Source organism: Eretmochelys imbricata, chromosome 21, assembly GCF_965152235.1.
Source record: "Eretmochelys imbricata isolate rEreImb1 chromosome 21, rEreImb1.hap1, whole genome shotgun sequence".
NCBI classification, from domain to species: domain Eukaryota; kingdom Metazoa; phylum Chordata; order Testudines; family Cheloniidae; genus Eretmochelys; species Eretmochelys imbricata.
In genome coordinates this window covers 13,317,089-13,338,704 of record NC_135592.1, presented here as the reverse complement: position 1 = coordinate 13,338,704, position 21,616 = coordinate 13,317,089, and the positions used below count along the sequence as shown (strand labels likewise).

At 51.1% G+C, this 21,616-nt stretch overlaps 1 protein-coding gene across 2 annotated transcripts; it reads left to right on the top strand.

The window, feature by feature from the left end:
• Window positions 1-456: 456 nt before the first annotated feature.
• SLC6A17 (solute carrier family 6 member 17) lies at window positions 457-19,230 on the top strand. 2 transcript variants are annotated; one of them, XM_077839273.1, is made up of 11 exons: window positions 457-742; window positions 5,197-5,354; window positions 7,793-7,919; window positions 8,633-8,814; window positions 10,867-10,977; window positions 12,939-13,180; window positions 14,997-15,189; window positions 15,378-15,561; window positions 16,948-17,107; window positions 18,113-18,275; window positions 18,862-19,230. In XM_077839273.1, the coding sequence occupies exons 1-11, from the start codon at window positions 457-459 to the stop codon at window positions 19,228-19,230; spliced, it is 2,175 nt and encodes a 724-aa protein (XP_077695399.1). The 2 variants fall into 2 exon arrangements, with proteins under 2 accessions (XP_077695399.1, XP_077695398.1); XM_077839272.1 differs by having other exon boundaries at window positions 15,369-15,561.
• Window positions 19,231-21,616: the final 2,386 nt, after the last annotated feature.

Sequence of the window (21,616 nt, the reverse complement as noted above, 5' to 3'; positions counted from 1 at the left end):
CAGGAGTCCGGGGAGAGATAAATGGAGGATGGGGTGGGTCATATCTCAGTGCAACCTAGAGTAGGTGCAGGTCCCCACTAGCACTGAAGACCCTAGCCAGCCCACCTGGACCAGATGAAGGTCCCTGATGCCGTGAGATGCCTGAAGCCTCTGGCTAGCCCATCTGGCCCTCACACCAGCTCGGAGGCCACCCGCAGTCCCATCTAACCAGGTGAAGCCTCTCCCTAAACTAGGTGATCCGCACCCCGCTCCCTCCCCGAGTGAAGCGTGCATCTCCCATCACAGCAAAGCCAAACAGACCATTTGCTTTCATTGCCCATTGGTGTGTCTATTTTGCAGGTCCCGTGGATGAACAGGAGCTGAGGGGGCTGATCTCCAAAGCCAGCGCCTGCCTCTCCTGCCGCCCCCCTCTCATCCCCTCCCGACGCGTGGGGCTGCAGAGCCAGCAAACCCCCAATGCCTAAGAACAGCAAAGTGACACAGCGAGAGCACAGCAGCGAGCATGTCACCGAATCGGTGGCCGACCTGCTGGCCCACGAGGAGCCCGTGGACTACAAGCGCAGTGTCTTGAACATGACGGGCGAGGCCTGGGACAAGCAGAAGGATGTGGAGGAAGATCTGGACTCTGAGAAGCGGCCAGCGTGGAACAGCAAACTGCAATACATCCTGGCCCAGATCGGGTACTCGGTGGGACTGGGGAATGTCTGGCGGTTTCCATACTTGTGTCAAAAAAACGGAGGAGGTAAGAGACCCCGGGCGTGGGCACAGCCGGCTCAGTACAACAAAACGCCACTGGGATAGAGAGAGGGGGCCAATTCCTGCATGCACCCAGCTCCTGCTGAAGTCTGTAGCAGGTGGGAATGCGTAACCGAGGGCAGGATTAACCCACATGCACTGTCTGGGCTCTTGGAATGCATATGGGGTATGTCTACGCTGTGAGAAAAGACCCGTGGCACAGCTGTGGTTGGCCCGGGTCAGCTAACTCAGAGGGGCTCAGGCTTGTAGGGGTATAAAATTGCAGTGTGGACATCCAGGCTCGGGCTGGAGCCTGGGCTCTCAGACCCCGCGATCGGGAAGGGTCTCAGGGCCTGAGCTTCAGCCTGAGTCTGAACACCTGCACTGCAATTTTATAGCCCCACAGCCCCGGCCCTGCGAGCCCGAATCAGCTGCCCGGGGCTCTCAGACTCGGTGCTGCAGGTTTTTTTATTGCCGTGCAGATTTAGCTGAGCTGATCACCTCCCCTGGACTCCAAGGAGGAGGCCGTACCATTATTTGTCTGAAACTGTTTTTCAAGGGGGGAGGGGGGTGGAGAAGTCGGATTCAGTGATACAGAATTTGTGTCCGTTTTACTGACTGGATAGTTTGGGGGGGAAAAAATATCCAGAAACCGAAAAATGTTGGTTTGTTTTTTTCCAGATTGGAACAATATTTTTCTTTCAAACTTTTCTTTAAGTTTGTTATAAAAAACATGACAGTGAAACTAAACCTTTTGTTCGACCTGAAATGAAATTTTTTGACTGTTCTATTTGTTGAAAAGTTAGAAAATATTTGTTTTCAGGTTGACATGAAACTTTTTTCTCCAAAATTGCCAGAGAACCAAAAAATCAATCATATTTGAGCATTGGCCTGCTAAACCCAGGGTTGTGAGTTCAATCCTTGAGGGGGCCATTTAAGAATCTGGAGCAAAAATTGGGGATTGGTCCTGCTTTGAGCAGGGGGTTGGACTAGATGACCTCCTGAGGTCCCTTCTAACCCTGATATTCTGTGATTCTGTGATTCTATGGTCATCTCTCCATACCATATTATAGGAAAGCAAATTGCATTAGATTTTTGAACCAGGTCAACCTATGGGGTCAGCTCCTTAAATGGTGTAAACCAGCCTAGATAGATCCATTGAAATCAACACCAAGTGAATATCTATCTATCTATCTATCTATCTCCATCCACCCCATCTATCTATCTATATCTATCTACCTATCCCCATTAGAGAGTATCAACATTTATTCACAGTTATGAGCACATTATTGTGCCATTTTTCTTTGCAGGAGTAGAACAAGGCCTCATTGCAGTGACGTCAGCCATCACAATGTAGGTGAATGCTGGCATTTTAATGATGATTTCTGTACAAGGAAACAGACACCTGAATTTTGTTTTTATGCAATTGGGAGAATTGACTTTCCTCTGAGGCTGGTTTTACACCAACACCACTGCATTTCTTTTGTGGAGTTACTCCTGATTTACACCAGTGCACATAAAATCAGAATCTGGCTTAGAGAATGTGGTCTAGTGAATGGAGCAGTAACGGGGAGACAGCTGCTAGCTGCTACCCCCAGCTCCGCCATTGCCTTGCTCTGTGACCTTGGGCAAGTCACCTAACCACTCTGTGCCTCAGTTTTCCCACTTTGCAAAATGGGGATCATAAGAGTGACCTGTCTCAGAGGACCCTGTGACGATGCTTGATTAGCTAATGTTTCTAAAGTACTTTGAGATCCTCGGTTGATAATTGCTACAATTTTACATATTGACAGGCAAAATATATCCATCATTTAGACAGGCCTCACCCTCCCCAGCCCAACCCCCTCCACCCAGCCCCTGCCCCTAATCACGCAGACCAGATTCTGCTCTCAGATAACCCCGCACAATCCCCACTAATGTCAAAGGGCGGGATCGAGCCCATTGGGTTAGCCCTTAGGGCCCACCCACAGCACCTCACGAAGTCCATACAGTAGAACCTCAGAGTTACAAACATCTCGGGAATGGAGGTTGTTCGTAACTCTGAACAAAACGGTCTGGTTGTGCATTCAAAAGTTTACAACTGAACATTGACTTAATACAGCTTTGAAACTTAACTGTGCAGAGGGAAAATGCTGCTTTCCCTTGATTTTTGTAGTAGTTCACATTTCACACAGGACTGCACTGCATTGTTGGGGGTTTTTCTGGTGTCTGCGGCTGCCTGATCTCGTACGTCCGGCTCCAAAGGAGGGGCGTGGTTGACGGGTCAGTTCGTCACTCTGGTGTTCGCAGCTCTGAGGCTCTCCTGTAAAAGCAGAGGTTGCAGAGCACCTTGGAAGATCAGGCATTCAGTGTCTCTGTGCTGCAGTGCTCACTTTTCAGGGTGCGGAAGGAAGCTGCAGCAGAATGCCACGAACCCATCTCAGAGCTCACATTCAGATCCTCCGTCAGAGCTAAATTCCCTGGTGTGCGATTCAGTCAGCAGGACCCAGATTCAGATTTCCAGTCAGAAGTTTACCCACCCCGCTTGCAAATCCCCAATCTGGGGAGCCTATTCTGACGCTTCCCCTCCTCCCTGTTGTCCATATTCCCAGCACTGCATAATTCAGCATCTCCTCAGCTGCGAAGGCTGCAGTAATCTCAATAATTAAAATGTGTCTAGTGCCATCTCGGGGATGAGTCATCCTTCGGGCTGAACCTGTACAGTGAGCGCTTCACACTCCGGGCCTGCTCACGCGCCCCTCACCTTTCGATCCCAAATTGGATGGAGCGCACCTCAGGCCAGCTCCAGTGTGCCAGCTATTCCCCTTGTGATCTCACACGCATAGCGAACAGTGACCTAGTTTGGGTCAAGGAGAGAATGCTCTGATAGACATGCCTGGCTTGCGTTGCAGTGCGAATGCCCTGATACGTGTGTGCTGGCTGCATTGCGTCTGCACTGAGAGGCATGCAACGGTTGCATTGCATGCACGGATTACATTGTGTACCCACTCATATGCATGCGCTGCATGATGCAGTGATATGCATTGGTTGCATTGAGTGGGTTTGTACCAGTAACAAGGAGGAGGTTGAATGCAATTATTGGTCCAGATTCTCCATTCTCATTGATTCCAATGGAGCTATGCTGATCTATACCAGCTGAGGATCTGGCCCTGTGACTTCCATGGCGGACCTCTCGATTTACACCAGTGTAAGGGAGATCAGAACCAGGCTCAGAGTGTGAGCCGTGACTTGTGCGGGGGTCAGGATTCCTGGTTGTATTCCAAGAACTGCCATTTCCTGGCCACATCATCTAAAGCAAGTCACGTAACCATGTTGTGCCTCAGTTTCCCCATTGGCACAATGAGTATAATAACACTGACCCATCTCACAGCAGTTTGGGTGGGGGGCTCCCTAATGAATTAATGTTTCCCTAATTTTACACCAGCTGAATATCTGGCCCATGGCCCATTCACATCCCCATCCTCACCTTGTCTCATCCTGTCCCCACCGATATCTTTGCTGTCATTTCTCCTTACTCCCATATCCGCTGTCTGTGGTTCTGTCAGTCATCCCAATTTTCCCTACCCCTCTTCCAACCCCTCCCTTCACATATTTATACATTCTGTCCCCTAGAGAGGAAGGATGGTCCAGTGGTTAGTGGAAGGCCTGGATTCAAATCCCTGCTCTGCTGTGGACTTCCTGCGTGGCCGTGGGTCAATCACTTAGTGTCTCTCTGTGCCTCCGCTCCCCATCTGCACAAGGGGGTAATAGCCTCACAAGAGTGTTGTGAGGCTCAATCCATTAACAATGATGGGGGCCAGGCAAGGTTTGTTGCCGCCCCAAGCTCCAGGAGCGCAACTGTCCAAGCAAAAAAAAAAAAAAAAAGGGGGGGGGGGCGGAATGACGCCCCTGGAATTGTGCCGCCCCCAGCATGTGCCTGCTTTGCGGGTGCCTAGAGCCGGTCCTGGCTCCAGTCTCCCCAGTTCGACAGAGATTAATGGGGTTGCCATTTAGCCCTCTTGGGAGCTACTCACTCGAGGGCAGCAGCTAGCATTGTGCCAAGCACAAGTGTGAAGCAGACGTATAGGTCAAGTGTCTGTAGGTGCCAGAATAGCATCTGTGCGTGTGTACACTCCTGTGTCCATGTGTCACTGTGTCAGTCAGCCCATCATGTGTGGGGGTGTGGCTGGAGGTGTGTCCATGGAAGCATCTGTGTGTCTCTGTGTCTGTTTCCTCTGCACACGAGTATCCTAGGTTTATGTCAGTGTGTAAGAAAAACAACAGGCGCAGAGGGTGACTCCGATGGTTCTGGGTTATAATGATCAGGCGGCTGGTGAGACATCACGATTGAGACTGTTCTCTCTCCTCCCCCTTGTCCTCCTCCCTCTCCCCCTCCATGTCCGTCCCACCACTGGGAAGAACCCCGGCTTTCACCGTGCAGTCGCAGGTGGGATCTGTAATGGCCCTTCTTTCTCCTGCCAGGTGCCTACCTGGTCCCGTACCTGGTGCTGCTCATCATCATCGGGCTCCCTCTCTTCTTCCTGGAGCTGGCCGTGGGTCAGAGAATCCGCCGGGGCAGCATCGGCGTGTGGAATTACATCTGCCCCCGCCTGGGGGGCATTGGATACTCCAGCTGTCTCGTGAGTGCTCAGACGAGTGTCACCCGGTGCCACATGTGATGGCAGGGGGAGGAGGGTTGATCTCTTTGTCCAGGCACAGGGCGGGCACTGCAAGCCACAAACAGCTGGGTTCCTAGCTATGGTAACTGGAGCAACAGCAACACAGGCTTCCAGCTGCCCTGGCGGCATCCTTAGTCATCTTGGAGCCTGGGAAGTGGTGCTTGTCTGAGGATGTTGAGATGTAAAACCAGGGTTGTACCCGCTTGTGGTCACCAAAATCCCATGGCACTTATTGCAAGAGTCAGGGTGTTAGCCCCAATGTCCTGGTCACACGCCAGGGTGGGCCACTACCTAGCTAATGGATATCGTCTTCTTCACCTCTGGCCTGTTGGGCAGTGATGAGTGCCGTTAAACAGCTGCCACGTCCCACCCCAGCGGTGGCTGCACTTTGGTAGCAGGGGAGGTAGTTCCTATACATAGAAATTCAAGTGCGTTGTCATTTGCATAATTAATCTGGTGAGTGTTGGGGTGCAACACTCCACCTCAGTCTGAGCTCAGTGTGGAAGTCTCACCTGGGCTCAACATAGAAGTCTCACCTGGGCTTCTAAGAGGAAAAGTTCAGTACAAGCAGGGACCCATCCAGCCAGGGACTGGGCATCTCCTGGGAGCTACTGAGTGCCCTCAATGGAGCCTGTGGACCTTAGGAGATGCTCAGCCCCTCACAGAATCAGTCCCTTGGATCGTCTCTGAACGGATAGAGATTCTCACCTTAGTTCCAGGGCATGATGGGGTGAGGGGGTTCATCCTGGATTGCCCTAGCAGAGATAGTCCCTTGCAGGTGAGTTCCGAGCATTTGGCTGTGGTGCATTGCAGCAGGTGCAAATGTAAAGTGGTGCCTAGGTAATAAATGGCTCCCATTCTAGCCTCATGATCTCCCGGCTCCAGGTTTTCCCAGAGCACGCAGCACTACCATCCCTAGCAATTCCCCATGGGTTTTGCAGGAGTTTGAGATCAGGGTGTGATGTTCATTATACCACTATAGACTGTGTTAATCCAGGCACAGCCCCAGACATGCAGCCCCGAGCTGTTGGCTTCTTCTTTAACTTTTCATTTCTTAGCTTTGGCTACTACGTGTCAAAAGCAACTTCACTGAAAAACACATGTGACAGCTGCCACGTTGGTCAACACCAGAGATTGAACTGGGAGCTGAAAACATGAGTCTTTACAGCGTGAGCTAAAAAGCCAGCCTCTCAGATTAGGGCTATATCAGACTCATGTCCTCTACAGATCAGGTGCAGAGGACGACACCCACAACACATCCTGATCAGTGGGTTACACAGGCAATTCAGAATTAAGTTTGGAATGTAATTACAGCCGAGCGACTCATTCATGATGAATCTTTCATTCAGCCAATGTCATCTTTGCTTCCAGTTTGCGAGCAGACAGCAAAGTGATTACACCGATTTAGATGAAATTCTCTGCTAATTCCTTCTCTGACTAAATCTTGAACTGAGGATAATACAGCAAGAATTTTCACCAAGGATTGCTGTGTGTCTGTTAGTTACATGGGTTGGGTGGGGTTGGGCCTGTTCCCTGGTTGGATCACATATTGTAGCATACAGAAAATAAGGTAGTGTCCCTTTAAACGGTTTGCCAACTGTCTAGTGACACTCAATGTGTTCTGTGTCTTAGAACGTGCCAGAAACAAGCAGCAATGTGTCTGTGATCAGGCCTGTTCTATATGTGTATAGTTAGTAAACACAGTTATTTGGGACCCAGCTGTGCCTGTGTGGTTTCTCCACGTTGTTTCTGTTGCATAAAGAGCAAAAGACAACAACACGTATTTAATAAGCTTGCACAGCACAAACTTCAAACGCTTCGGGGAAGATGCAATGAATAGATTATCTAGCCAGAAGAGACCACTGTAATCATCTGGTCTGACCGCCTGCATAATACAGGCCGTCAGACTTCCCTGGATTAATTCCGGTTTGAATTTGAGCAGATCTTTTAGAAAAACATCCAATCCTGATTCCAAAATGGCCAGGGCTGGAGAATTCACCACAGCTCTTGGCAAGTTGTTCCAGTCGTTAATTCCCCTCACTGTTAAACCTGTGAATCTTGTTTCTAGTCTGAATTTGTCTAGCTTCAGCTCCCAGTCAGTGGACCATGTTAGACCTTGGATTGAAGAACTGGAATTCAAGCTTAAAATTAGCTTTTTCTGAAGGTCCATCATAGTAAAGTTCTGGGTCTCTCATGGTTGTTGGAAGTGAACATTCTAAAGGTCTGATCCATTGGCCCATTGTAGTCAATGGGAGTTTTTCCATTCACATCACTAGACTTTGGGATCAGGTCCAGATTACCACGTCTCATCACCCCAGGTGCCCTGTTGTCCCAAGGTTTCTTGGTCAGTGTTAGGTCTGTGTGAGGGACTAAACACTGTGTTATTTTCCCTCCCCTAGGTCTGCTTCTTTGTCGGTCTCTATTATAACGTGATCATCGGCTGGAGCATCTTTTACTTTTTTAAATCCTTCCAGTATCCGCTCCCCTGGAGCGAGTGCCCCATTGTTAAAAATGGCACAATGGCCGGTGAGTGATTTTGTTGTCTCTCCAGCTTGGCAGGTGCTGGGAGACGGGACGTGGACAAGAGCTATTAGGGTTGAAAATGGTTCCAGCTACTGGGACACGGCATTGGATCTGGGGAGGTGCTTCTGGGATTGTGGGTAGTTTCCATTGCTGATAGTTGTCACTGGATGGGGATGCTTGTGGTTAGGGATGCTGGGATGTGGCAGAGTATGGGACAATTGCTGCCTCTTTGTGGGTATTTCCCCACTGGTGGGACATGGCGTTGTATTGGGACATGTTTGGCAGAATTGCCTGGTTGCTCTAAGGGGACAGCCACTGTGGCATGCCTGCTATCAGGATTGCAGATGGAGTTGGCAGCTGGTAAGTGCATTTGGAGAGCTCCTCTAGCTGGTTTCTGAGAGCCCATTACAGAGCGTGTTTAAGTTAATAGAGCATTTAGTAGCATATAAACATCTCCCTGGTATACTTGGGAATATTTTATGGCAGGTATAAATTGCACCATTTATTTAACATCTTATTTTCATTTGTTAGCATCTTTGTATCCCATCTTTGCTATTAAAAATGAACCAAGGTCCAATCCCCCAAGTGCCGTACAGACATTTGTAAATCACGGCTGGCTGCCCTGGGACTTAGGCAGGTCCTTAATGACATGTTACCCTCATGGGATGGGGGTGCTTTCCAGCAACCCAAACTCTCGTGACCCTTGTTTGTTTCAGTGGTGGAGGCAGAATGTGAGAAGAGCTCTGCAACCACCTACTTCTGGTACCGCGAGGCTCTGGAGATTTCCAGCTCCATCTCAGAGAGCGGAGGGCTCAACTGGAAGATGACCCTGTGCCTGCTGACGGCCTGGAGTGTCGTGGGATTGGCCGTGATCAAAGGAATTCAGTCCTCAGGGAAGGTGAGAGTCCGCAGTGGCCAGAGCCACAACAAGTCTTGTTTCCTGCCAGTGGCTGAAGTGATGTTATGTGCACCAAGGATAGTAGGAGTAAATGCGACCACTGCTGGGGAGTGTCTGCAAAAGAGCAGCTGGGTAGCAGTGTAGCTGTGAAGTGTCCGAGAAGGTAGGAATGTTTGCTGCTGCTTGTGCCTTGAGGTAGGAGGTTTCTACGGCTGGTGAGTTTATTCTTGCTGGGAATGTGGCCTTGTTGATGTAACCATCATGACTGGCCTTCGCAGATACCCCTGGTATGTGACAGGGTATTAACTTCTGCAAGCATGTCAAGACCTCAGCCTGTAGGTCCCCTAATGGAAATGAGCTCATGTTCTGAGTTTCTGGCCACCAGCAACTCCCCATTGACCAGCTGTGAAAAAGGCGAACACAGGATGTACCAGGCAAGGTATTTCCAGTCGAGACAGGGAAGCATGAATGTCACTGTACAAGGCACTGGTGAGACCTCTTCAATACTATGTCTAATTCCTGTCACCCCTGTTCAGTAAAGATGAATTCAAACGGGAGCAGGTGCAGAGAAGGGTTGCTAGGACGAGCAGAGGAATCAGGAGCAGATCTCATGAGAGGAAACTGAAAGAGCTTGACTTGTGTGACCTTGTAAAAGAAAGCTTAGAGGGGTTCTGTCTGCTCTTTCTAAACACATCAGGTGAGTACACACCCGAGAGGGAGAAGAGCTATTTAAGCAAAAGGACAGGCTGGCGATTAGAATTAGAACCATCGGAGGAGTGAGGTTTCAGAATAGGCTTCCAATAGGAATTGCGGGGCAAACACCTGTGCTGGTTTTAAGATGGAGCTTTACGAATGGGGTTGCCTATGATAGCATGGATGCCCTGGGAAGTCCTTTCCAGGGCTGTGTCCCTGTGACTTCAGGGGGGCTTGTGCGTGTTCTGCATCTGTGAAAATCAGGCCAGGCACCTGGCTGTGAAACATTGGGCACCCACGTGTGATGATTTGGGCCCAGAGCGAGGTTTGGCCTTTTGTGTTCGTTGCCCTTGGCTTTGCTGAGGAAACTCTGCTCCAAGGAAGCTGCCACAACGCCCAGCTTGTCTTCCTGGGTTGGCAGGCAGCGCCAGTGGGAATTGGTAGGCACCAGAGACAACCAGGGCTGGATCAGAGGCCTGGGGAGAAGGCTGCGATGAACATTGAGAGGATGTTCACATCTGGTGCTGTGAAGGAGGCTGCGTCTCCTCGCTGAGCAAGGCGAGGGAGTTCTGAAGGGTAAAATCCCAGCGGAGATGCCGGAACACGCTGTGTCTCCGTAACTCTGCTGTAGAAGCCTCTGGCACGTCAACAGGTGAGACAGGACCGTGGGTCCCCAGGCAGCCACCCCCGCAATACAAAGAGGCACCAGATGCTCTGCAGCAAGCGGAGAACAAAAGCCGAGCGTTAACAGCCAAACTTCCCTGCTCAGATTAAGTGTGAAATAGGCCCCGGTTACACAGGGAGTCGGCATTAGCCACAGAGGGCCCCCTCGTGCCACTAGAGCGCACTAGTAAAGTATGCGTTGCATCCCCGCCCTTTCCTAGTGGCCGGGTCATATGGAGGATAACAGCCTACTACTGCTACAACCCAATGGAGGCTGTTCCAGTGGTCAAGGTCAGTGATAAAGGTGGCAGGTTCAAATCTTTTTGAGAGACTGTACGGGGGGCGCGGGGCTTGTTACATCATGCTACGGTATAAAGGGGATAGGTTCAGGCTATGGAGGACAGCATCCCGAGCAGCACAGTGCCCCCTGGTGCCATGGCAGATAGAACTGGCGTTTAGGTGCTGAAGGGCAATATTCCCAGCAGCACAATGCCCCTTAATGCTGCAACGTGTTTCATGCTGACTTATAGAGGCTCAATATTTCTCTTTCAGAGTAGCATTCTCTCCCCCTCTTGCTCCTTTTCTGTCGGGGGATTGTGTGCAGAGGGGAACGGAGGAAGAGCCCTGCCTGAGTTCCAGGGTGGGAGGCGGTAGCTATGCACAGGTCCTTGTCACATTGGGTCTTCTCTCTCCCAGGTGATGTACTTCAGCTCCCTCTTCCCGTATGTGGTGCTCCTTTGCTTCCTGGTGCGGGGGCTGCTCCTGAGGGGGGCGATAGATGGGATCCTGCACATGTTCACTCCTAAGGTAAGTGACTATCACTCGCTGTACAGCCCCTCTGCCTGATCAGAGAGGGACAGGGCCAATTCCCACGGCTGCTTGCCCTGCTGATTTCATGTTGAGTTTGGATGGGCGATAGGGGCAGAGATCCATGATCACGATACAGGCTCCCATTCCTTCTGGCTTGCTCCTTCATTTCCCTGGAAGGAGCAGGCTGCTTCCTCTATCAACCAGAGGCAGCTGCACACTGATACAACACACACACACACACAAAATCACATCTACACACATACAATTACATCTGCACACATGCAGTCAGCCCTGTGCACCCAGTCCCATTTACACATATAGTTGGTTCACACTAGGAAACAGACCCCCCCCCATCACACACATACAGCCACGTCGCACTAGTAAACAGATGCATGCAATGCAGCTGCACACAGCCTGACACAACCCTCTATGCACATACAATCGGTGCTACACACGCCCCCTACTGGAGAGCGGGGTGCCTAAACCCAGTGCCACTGAAACAGTCAGGAACCCCAAGACCACACCTAACTTACACAAGTGAGGCAGCAGCTCGAGGAAACTACAGCTCCCAGCCTGCAAAGCTTTGGGGGGCAGGTCTCTTAGCTCAAGGTGGGGCATTGCTGGTTGGCACCTGCAGTCTCTCTGCTTGTTGACATGGGCTACATTTTAAGGCTTCATGGGGCTGCCCCTGTGACAGATGCTGGCTGGCAGACAAACCTCCACAGTTACAAACCTAGGCAGCCATCAGTCTTATCTATCGAGTAATTCACTAGCTAATGAATTAATGAAGCTGAGATGTAGATAAATCAGCTCATCCCACAAAGCGGATGCAAGATATTAACGATGATAACTTGATGAGAGATACCCGGACACTCCAGTCCTACAGCTCTGGCTTTTATTACAAAGGGGAAGCTGTGATGGGGGGAGAATTGAAAACAAACTGGGCTAATCACACAGGCAACCAGCTCTCAATTAATGTTAATGCTTAGGGCACTCCTAAGGTACTCAGGCACCGTGGGGAGACGTGTGGTCTAAATAGCTAGAGAGAGATGGCTCTGTGCATCTTCCGGCAGCTTTGCAGATATGAACACACCGCAATTCAGCATCCAGCTCCCGCTCCACACAGTGCGGGGACCTGCAGCACTCCAGGTCCCATGGTAGCAAACATGGCATAGTCGTCAAGGGACAAGTCAGCCGCCAGTGGTCTTGATGGGAAGATTGGAGCTTGCTGCAGAATGCACGGAAAGCGAGTACCTGGGTCTAACTATATAGTAGCGGGGAGGGAAGGTATTAAAGACAGGGAGCTCATAGAGAGGACGGTCTAGTGGATGGGGGATTTGAGTGAACGTCAGGAGATCTGGGTGCTCTTCCCAGCTCTGCGGACTCAATGAGTGACCCTGGGCCAGTCGCTTCCCCATCTCCGAAAGGAAGCTAACCACACTTGCTTTGAAGGGGCTTTGAAATCCATGAAAAGCACAAGGGTCTAGTGGTTGGAGCACAGACAGGCTCGGGCATCAAGCAAGCTGGGGTCTTATTCCCAGCTGTGTCACTGTGTGGCGATTCCCCCTTCTCAGTGCCTCAGTTTCCCCATCTGTAAATTAGAGATGGTGACCCCCTAACTCTTAGAGATCTGCTGGTGGAATAGGCTACATAAACACGATGGACTCATTACTCTCGTTAGAAGGGGTGTTTGTTTGGGAGGGAATTATATTCTTTGCTTCTCCAAGTCCATATGCATATGCGAAAACCCTGGTCAAGGGTCAGTCCAGGGTGCAGTGGGTATGAGCCCACGGCCCTGGCTAGCACATGGAGCCCAAGGTTCTACATATAGAGCCTTCATTATCATAAGGGACGTCACTGGCTTGGTGCCAGTGATGGGTGTGCTGGGTTTCCCTGGGTGAATGAACAGGGAGACGGGGAGACTCACCAGGCTCCTCCTCCTTTCTCTCCCCTCCCAGCTTGACAAGATGCTGGACCCCCAGGTGTGGCGAGAGGCGGCCACTCAGGTCTTCTTCGCCTTGGGCCTGGGCTTTGGAGGTGTCATCGCTTTCTCCAGCTACAACAAGCAGGACAATAACTGCCACTTCGATGCCACCCTCGTCTCCTTCATCAACTTCTTCACCTCCGTGTTGGCCACCCTGGTGGTCTTCGCCGTGCTGGGGTTCAAGGCCAACATCATGAATGAGAAATGTGTGGTGGAGTACGTGTGGATTTCTCTCACTTCCCAGGGCCCTTCTCCTGACCTTGGTCTCCTGCCCAGGGGGTGAACCCCCACAAATGGGGATGCACATTCAGTATCTTCTAGGCCCAGGTCCTCAAAGGTTGATTTCAATGGGAGTTAGGTGCCTAAATGCCACTGAGGATCTGGGCCCTATTCCTTTAGCGCATGCATTAAAAGCTCATGCTTTTAGGTCCAGGAACTCCCAGTTCTGTCTCCACTCATGACCCAATGGGGATGAAAAGATTGTTACAGGGATAAATGAAACCTGGTCTAGGGTATTGCTGGTGACACACTGCAGGGTGCTCTTTCTCTCTGAGTCATGACCTAAGTGCCCATCTCCCACCAGCTTCTAATAAGACCTTAGGTCCCATTGGAAATCCAAGCTTAAAGCTGAGGTATTGACCTGACTGTTGTGGGCAAATCCAACGTGACTAATTACATTCTAAATTCCTCCTCCAATTTCAGCTGGAGACGGGATTCTCTTTCACGTCCTGTCCTCAACTGGTGCGTAGTTATGTGATGTTAAAGAGCTGCCGCGCTCGACCACAGAAGTGGCTGCGTTTCAGCGTGGGGTGAAGCGAGCTCGATACCGAGTTTCTAAAATGTGCACAGCGCTTTTGGATCTCTGGATGAGCACCTGAGGGGCAAGCGTTGGACCAGTGCTGGCATCTGGGGACTGCTGCACAGGCTGGTCTGACTCTTGTTGATCCCAGAGCTGGAGCCTTGGAGATGGGGCTGGGATTACAGCCCCTCACTGGGTAGGGGAGAGGGCATGGTCTACAGTTTCAGAGTAGCAGCCGTGTCAGTCTGTATCCGCAAAAAGAACAGGAGTACTTGTGGCACCTTAGAGACTAACCAATTTATCTGAGCGTAAGCTTTCGTGAGCTACAGCTCACTTCATCGGATGCATGTAATGCCCCTCTGCCATGTACATTGGCCAGATTGGACAGTCTCTACATAAAAGAATAAATGGACACAAATCAGATGTCAAGAATTATAACATTCAAAACCCAGTCGGAGAACACTTCAATCTCTCTGGTCACTTGATTACAGACCTAAACGTGGCAATTCTTCAACAAAAAAACTTCAAAAACAGACTCCAATGAGAGACTGCTGAATTGGAATTAATTTGCAAACTGGGTAAAGCCTGGGAGTGGATGGGTCATTACACAAAGTAAAACTATTTCCCCTTGTTTATTTCCCCCCGTACTGTTCCTCACACATTCTTGTCAACTGCTGGACATGGCCCACCTTGATTATCACAACAAAACGTTTTTTTTCTCTCCTGCTGGGAATAGCTCACCTTACCTGATCGCTCTCGTTACAGTGTTTATGGTAACACCCATTGTTTCATGGTCTCTGTGTATATAAAATCTCCCCACTGTATTTTCCACGGAATGCATCCGATGAAGTGAGCTGTAGCCCACGAAAGCTTATGCTCAAAGAAATATGTTAGTCTCTAAGGTGCCACAAGTCCTCCTTTTCTTTTTGTGGTCTACAGTTGGTAGCCAAGATAGCTTTTCTCCCTGTACTCACGGCGAGTGCTGCAGAGCCGGAGGCTAGCACCGGCTGCAGGAGGACAGGGAGTGTACCACCCTCAGTGCATTTGATGGCAGGGTTGCCTCCCAGTGCACCTACATTGTGGGGGAATGTTGCAGATGATGCTCCCCCTTGCTCCCAGCGTCCCGCCTGTACACGCAGTGCCCTGCCTGGCCCATAGGGGGCGATCACATCCCACCTCATCTCCATTGCAGGGTGGGGGCTCCCTTGGTGACTCTGGCTTTGCTCCCCATAGGAACACTGAGAAGATCCTGGGATACCTGAACAGCCACGTCCTGAGCCACGACCTCATCCCGCCCCACGTGAACTTCTCCCATCTCACGGCCAAGGACTACAGCGAGATGTACCAAGTGATCATGACGGTGAAGGAGAATCACTTCAAGGAGCTGGGCTTGGATGCCTGCCTGCTAGAGGATGAGCTCAACAAGGTGCCTGGGGACGGTCTTTTGCATTCGCTTCAGAGCCAGGGGTAGCTCAGGGGGGGTGGAGGGTCAGGTGTAGGTGTGGCTGTTGGGCCTGCAGAGGCGTCTCTGTTTTTATGCACATGTCCCCAGTGTATTTCTCTCCCAAGTCTGACACAGCTGTCCCTCTTCTCCCACCCATGCAGTCAGTGCAGGGAACCGGCCTGGCCTTCATCGCCTTCACCGAAGCCATGACCCATTTCCCAGCTTCTCCTTTCTGGTCTGTGATGTTCTTCCTGATGCTGATAAACCTGGGGCTTGGCAGCATGATTGGGACCATGGCAGGTATCACCACCCCTATCATTGACACCTTCAAGGTGCGGAAGGAAGTTTTCACAGGTGAGGTTCTTTCCGGCTACTCTGCCTTGGGGGCAAGGGGTTCTCCGTTTCCTTGGGGTGGGCATGGTGACTTGAGAAGGTGGGTTGGAGACTGCAGTGTCTGCTGGCTTGTGAGGCCCGGTCGGATCCCAAACAGGAGGCTCGACGCAGGTTCTCCACCAGCAGGGTTGAACCTTAGGATGTCCTAGGAGCGTGCACAGTACCTCAGCTCTCTGTCTGCATTATAGGAAGGGCCCAAGGTTAGCAGGACCAGGGGAGCAGAGCTTGCTCCCAGAGGGATCCTGAGCAAAACTTGGTTGTGGAGGGGGCTGAATGTGGGAGGGAGGTGAGGGGAGGAAGGGAACTCTGGATCTAGTGAGGCCCAGGGTTACCTAGGCACTGGATTGGCTGTTCAGTTGTTGGGAACGGGTTGGAAAGATGATGGAAGGTGGGAAGAACCCTGCTTCCCTCTGCTCTTGGGAGGGCCAGGCTGTGGCTCCATGACTGCAAAACAACATTGAAGCGTCATGTCATAACCAAAGATGGGCCTGAATCCGAAATTGCAGACACAAAACTTTGGAGGTGTTCCAGATCTAGATCTGCACCTTTAGTGGCCTCAGCATTTCGGAGTGTTTTGGACACACGCACTGTGCCTTCTACCAAAGTCACATACACCTTCATCCCTAGCTCTCCTCAGTGCATTTAATGATTTAATATTAACACAGCACCTGCTGTTCCTAGCAATCCCAAAGCACAGGGAGATGAATTGTGGGGAGGGCACTAGAGTGGGCATAGGAGACCTGGGTTCTATTCCTGGCTCTGCCACTGACTAGCTCTTGCCACTTGGGCAAGTCATGTCACTGCTCTGTGCCTCAGTTTCCCTTCTGCCCTTTGTCTTTGAGAAATTCTTCAGGGCAGGGCTGTCTAACAATATGTATGTGCAGTCCCTCGCACAAGGGGAGCTTGATCATGGCTGGGGCTCCTACGTGCTGCTGTAATGCAAATCATTATAATAATAATCAACTTCCTATCTTTATCTGAGAACCACAGAACCATCCTTCCTCCTCCTGCAACTGATTGCAATGGGACTGGTCTCAGAGCTGAAAGTTAAGCATGTGCATAAGACTTTGCAGGATAGGGGCCCAGGTGACAAAAGAGGCAAACCATGGGAGGACAAGGTAACAGTAGAGACCGGTGCATTAGCATGGGTTTGTGGCCAGTCACAGGTGGTTGCCAGACTCACCAATGCTAAGTAATGCTTGTTGTTATTATTTACTATTCCATCACCAGGTTTGAGGCTGCATGAATTTAGCCTGGGGGAGTTGTTAGAACCCCGTTGTTCCCCCTCCCTGAGTTCTGCGTTCCCCTGCAGGAGCTATGCTGACAGTGACCATGTGCTCTTTGCAGTTGGCTGTTGCATCTTCGCCTTCCTGATAGGCTTGATCTTCGTGCAGCACTCGGGGAATTACTTCGTCACCATGTTTGACGATTACTCCGCCACGCTGCCGCTCATGGTCGTGGTGATCCTGGAGAACATTGCCGTGGCTTGGATTTATGGCACCAAGAAGTAAGAACTCATGCAACGGCAATAATCTCACCGTTGCCTCTGTTAGCCTGGCTGGATTCCTAAACTTTCTCCTTTAACCTCTTGCTCCAAATTTGTAACGGCACAGGGGTTAGTTCCAAGCCACCCATCTCTGTCCCAAGGTGGCACCTCAAAGTTAGGAGCAATGATAGGCGAAGCTTGAGGCAGGGATCAACATTTCCCACCCCCCTCTCAAATTCCAGGGCTAGGACCCGAGCATGGGCTAGTCCTGAAGGCATTTGTAGAGGTCCCGTCAAGGAGTTCTAACCCTGGAGGGGTCGACAGATAGTCACTAGCTCATAGGGCCAGATTCAACCTGGTTCTGCAATTGGTAGAGTCATCTTCACCCATGCAAAAGAAGTTCAGATCGGGATGGTCGTGCATTGCACCCACTGCAGCTTGGTGTACAACACTACATAAGGCATAGGGCAACTGAGAATCTGGCCCATAGGCCAGAAAGGGGCCATTATGATCATGGACTCTGACCTCCTGCACATAAGGTAAGCCATAGCATTTCACCCGGATATAAAGAGGGGATCTAGAACTTGGTCTAAGTGTACCGACGGCTAAAATAATTAGGAAAACGTAACCCCCGCCCTGGAACCAAACCCTGTCTGAAATGTTTGGTTCCACTTGTCTTCATTGCTTTTCGTTTCCCTTCGCTTGAGGATTCGAGGGGGGTCCGGAATCAGGAACGCTGCAGTCCCAAAGTGGCTGTTCCTGGGAGCGACTGGGGACTGGCCAGGAGTCCCTTGTGTGGACTTTTCCCAGGCCAGCTCTGCAGCCTCAAGAGCTTCAAAAAGCTAAGAAAGCTTTTAGATCTCTGGACCTAAGCTGACCGCTGACTTCTGACCTTTTCTAGGGTCACCCAATGCTTAGTTCACCAAGGAGGTTACTGGGTAGGAGTTTTCCACCTGAAGTGGTGGGAAAGGAGAAGGCAGGACTCTTGTGCTCCATCCATTTGGGTTTCCTCTCCCTTCTCTCCAGATTCATGCAGGAACTGACAGAAATGCTGGGCTTCCGGCCATACATCTTCTACTTCTACACCTGGAAGTACATCTCTCCCCTCTGCATGGCTGTGCTAATGACAACCAGCATCATCCAGCTCGGAGTCAACCCACCGGGCTACAGTGCTTGGATCAGAGAGGAGGTGAGTACAGGAACGCCAGCGCATAGTGAGTCCCCTCTTCCACAGTTCCAAACCTGAGGCCCTTACTCAGTTTGCACTTGGTCCTCACCTTCCTCGTGGGAAGTCTGGCTGCGTAATGCCTGGGTAAACACTGAGTGATGGTTTGGTTCCAGGTTAGCAGTTGGGAATTCTCCGCTTCCAATGTGTTTGGAATTGACTTCTTGGCTATCTCCACCTCTGTCCCTGAAGCTCTGAACTGCCCTTTCCTTCGTGTGTAGACCACACAGTTGACAGGAGACGATGGGTGAGGGACAACCAGACTCTGGGAAAGTTTTCCTTTGTGATAAACACACCTACAGTAGATGGATCTCTCTGTACCCCCTTCCTTCAGACATCAGGTGAATCGGCAGAGAGCTAGACAGTGGCCTCCTGCCTCCCTTTATTAAGTTCCCCGAGACACCATGTCCTGGTCCTCTCTAGGACCTGGAGGACCAAGACCTCTATGAGCCTGACTTAACTTCATAGTGATAACTTCCTGTCATCTGCCTATGTGCCTCTATGCCTCCACTCACGTCCACTGTAGTGATGCTGCCCGTTTCTCTTCCAGGCTGCAGAGAAGTTCCTCTATTACCCAGTGTGGGCTGTAGCCATCCTCATCTCTCTCATCATCCTGGCCACCCTCCCACTGCCCGTGGTCTTCATCCTCCGTCAGTTCCACCTGGTGTCCGATGGCTCCAACGCCCTTTCCGTCACCTACAAGAAGGGCCGGATGATGAAGGACATCTCCAACCTGGAGGACAATGATGAGACTCGCTTCATCTTGAGCAAAGTGCCCAGCGAGACCCCGTCCCCGATGCCCACGCACCGTTCCTACCTGGGCCCGGGAAATGCTTCCCCAATGGAGATGAGCAGTGCACCCAACGGACGCTATGGGAGTGGGTACCACTTGGCCAGCACCCCTGAATCTGAACTGTGATGGCCACCCACCAGCGCTCGGCCCACCCCCACCCCCAGCGCCTAGGAAAGGAGGCAACTGGGGAATGGATCGTGTCCGTTTGTGGAGCAAAAAGAAAAAAAAGAAGAAACCCTTCCTAGAATGTTAGCAAGTAAGCAGCCATTTCCCTGGCAAGGTTGGGAAGAAGGGATTGTGGGAGGGCGTCGGATTTCCCTCTCGGCAATCTCCAATCAAAAAGGCAGGACCCCTTGTCAGCTGCCCTTGTGAAAAACAAAAACAAAAACCAAAACAAGAAACAAGACACTGCAATAAATTTGATCGGTGTGGTTCCAGACAGAGAAAATTGGAGACCAAACCAAGCATCTCCTGGTTTCCAAGCATCGGGAGTTCAGAGAAGGGATACAAAATGGGGTAACAGCCAAAGACGTTTCCTCTTATAACCTGGAGTTATTCCCCCTCCTCTCGTTTTCCTCTAGTTAGGAGAAGAGATGGCTCTTACTCCACTGATCACATTGGACCACCCATGTTCATAGCCCGATGGACAGCCATCTCCTGATGGGGTGTCCGCTGGGGTGGTGAATGTGGCACGTCCTTTGGTTTTGTAGCTCTGGAGACACCCAAAGAGCTCAGCTTTAGTGGACATTTCTTACCCAGCGGAGACACATCTTGAGTGGACAACGCTTTACAGTGAGCGGCAGCGAGGAGCTGACCCTTTGGTATCTGTTGTGTTACTATAGATGTTGGTTCGACGCACATGGGGAATATGCCCATGAGTCGGGGCGGGGCGGGATCTCATTCTAAACTGAGCTGCAATGAGCACACCCACTTATTATACAGTGTTACTCCATCCCAAGTGGCACCGGACCTCCGGTGCAACCACGATTTCAGGTGTGTGAGCATGTGCCATGCCCATAGGCCAGAATTTGAGCAGGGTTACATGGGTGTAGATCAGGAGTGACCCCTGGAGTCGTTCCTGATTTGCAGCTGGGTAACTGTGAGCAAGCTCCAGCCCCAGGATTTTCATTTTCAATACACTGTGTGAAAGAAACCCCCTGGCCTGGTGAATGGTATACCCTAGCCCTCCTAGACACAGAGATGAGTAGAGAGAAGCTGGGGTTATTGGATTCTGATTACAATCTTGGGCTAGCTTCTGGAGGAAATAGACCTCCATGATCTAAATTCCGCCCTTATTTAGAGTGGTGTCATCTGGGTGTAACGGAAGCTGACTGTGTGTGTTTCTTCCATGCATCTACCAGCAAGGCTCCAAATTCCTCCCCGGTGTATCTCCGTAGACGTCAGTGGCCTCCAGCAGGGGTGTAGTTGGCTCAGAGGCTCCATGCCGAGTTTGCAGCAGCTGAGCTGTGTACTCTGTGTTACGGAGTCTCCTGTAGGTTAGTGCCAGGTCTTGGCATTTCTGGTGGCGAATCCCTGTCTGTCACACCCATCTGTGAGACTTAGGGCTTGGATAGGGGCAGTAATTGTGGGTCTCTCCCATCCATCTGAGGGAGGTTAGGATCTATCTGGGGGCAGGGAGGGCCTCTCCTGATGGGCAGGGTCTCCTTGGGAGCAGAGAGAGTCATTACCCACATCCATTTGTGGGTCTCAATGGGGCAGCGAGTTTTATTGATCCTGTTTCCAGTTTCCCTCTGGGACAGGTGAAGCTGCCGTCTCATCAGCTCGCAAACTGCTGGCATCCAACCAGTTCACTGAGATCTTAAAGACCTTAGTCCATTTTTAACCTGCCTTTCCTTATGCCTGTTGTACTTAGCGCCAGCTCAATGGTATTTCATGCCAGCGCATAGGCCAGGCTGATCTCCCCTTGTCCTTGCAAGGGCTGGGAGACCTTCTCCCCTCTCATCCTTTGCTTTCCCCTCTGCTGAGAGTCAATCCCCTCTTGGGTAAACACGGGAAGACTGAAGGACGGGTGAAAAGCCCCGGAGCTTTTCGCTGCTTCGTTCGTTTCCATTAGCACTGTTTCCACCCATAGGTCCATCTCTTTTGAGACTTCCCTCATGCAACCTGTGAGCCTTTAAATAATAACCCTTGGCCCTTCTATTGCACCTGTCATCCAAGGGTCTGGAAGCACTTCAAGGACATTAATTGAGCCCCGGAGTAGCCATTTTACAGGTGGAGAAACTGAGGCACAGACTGGGCCTTGGTTACCATGTGAACCAGTGGCACTGCTGGGAGTCGAACCCCTGACGCCCGATTCCCTATCCCTGTGCTAAAAATCGGGCCTTCTCCCCTAGGCGACCCGTGGGGCTTTTCCAAGGTAAGGTCACATGACTCAGCAACCACCAGCAAGGGGTACCTCTCCCTTGCAATCTTCTGGGTTAGATACAGTGTGGCCATAATTTCGTGCACCAGTGTGGTGTTCAGTTGTGGGGACGTACGTACCCTGGGACGG

Coding starts and splice junctions, on each gene's coding strand:
- SLC6A17 (XM_077839272.1), top strand. CDS start 457: ATGCCTAAGAACAGCAAAGTGACACAGCGAGAGCACAGCAGCGAGCAT. Junction 5,355..7,792: donor TTGGATACTCCAGCTGTCTC/GTGAGTGCTCAG, acceptor TCCCTCCCCTAG/GTCTGCTTCTTTGTCGGTCT. Junction 8,815..10,866: donor GAATTCAGTCCTCAGGGAAG/GTGAGAGTCCGC, acceptor TCTCTCTCCCAG/GTGATGTACTTCAGCTCCCT.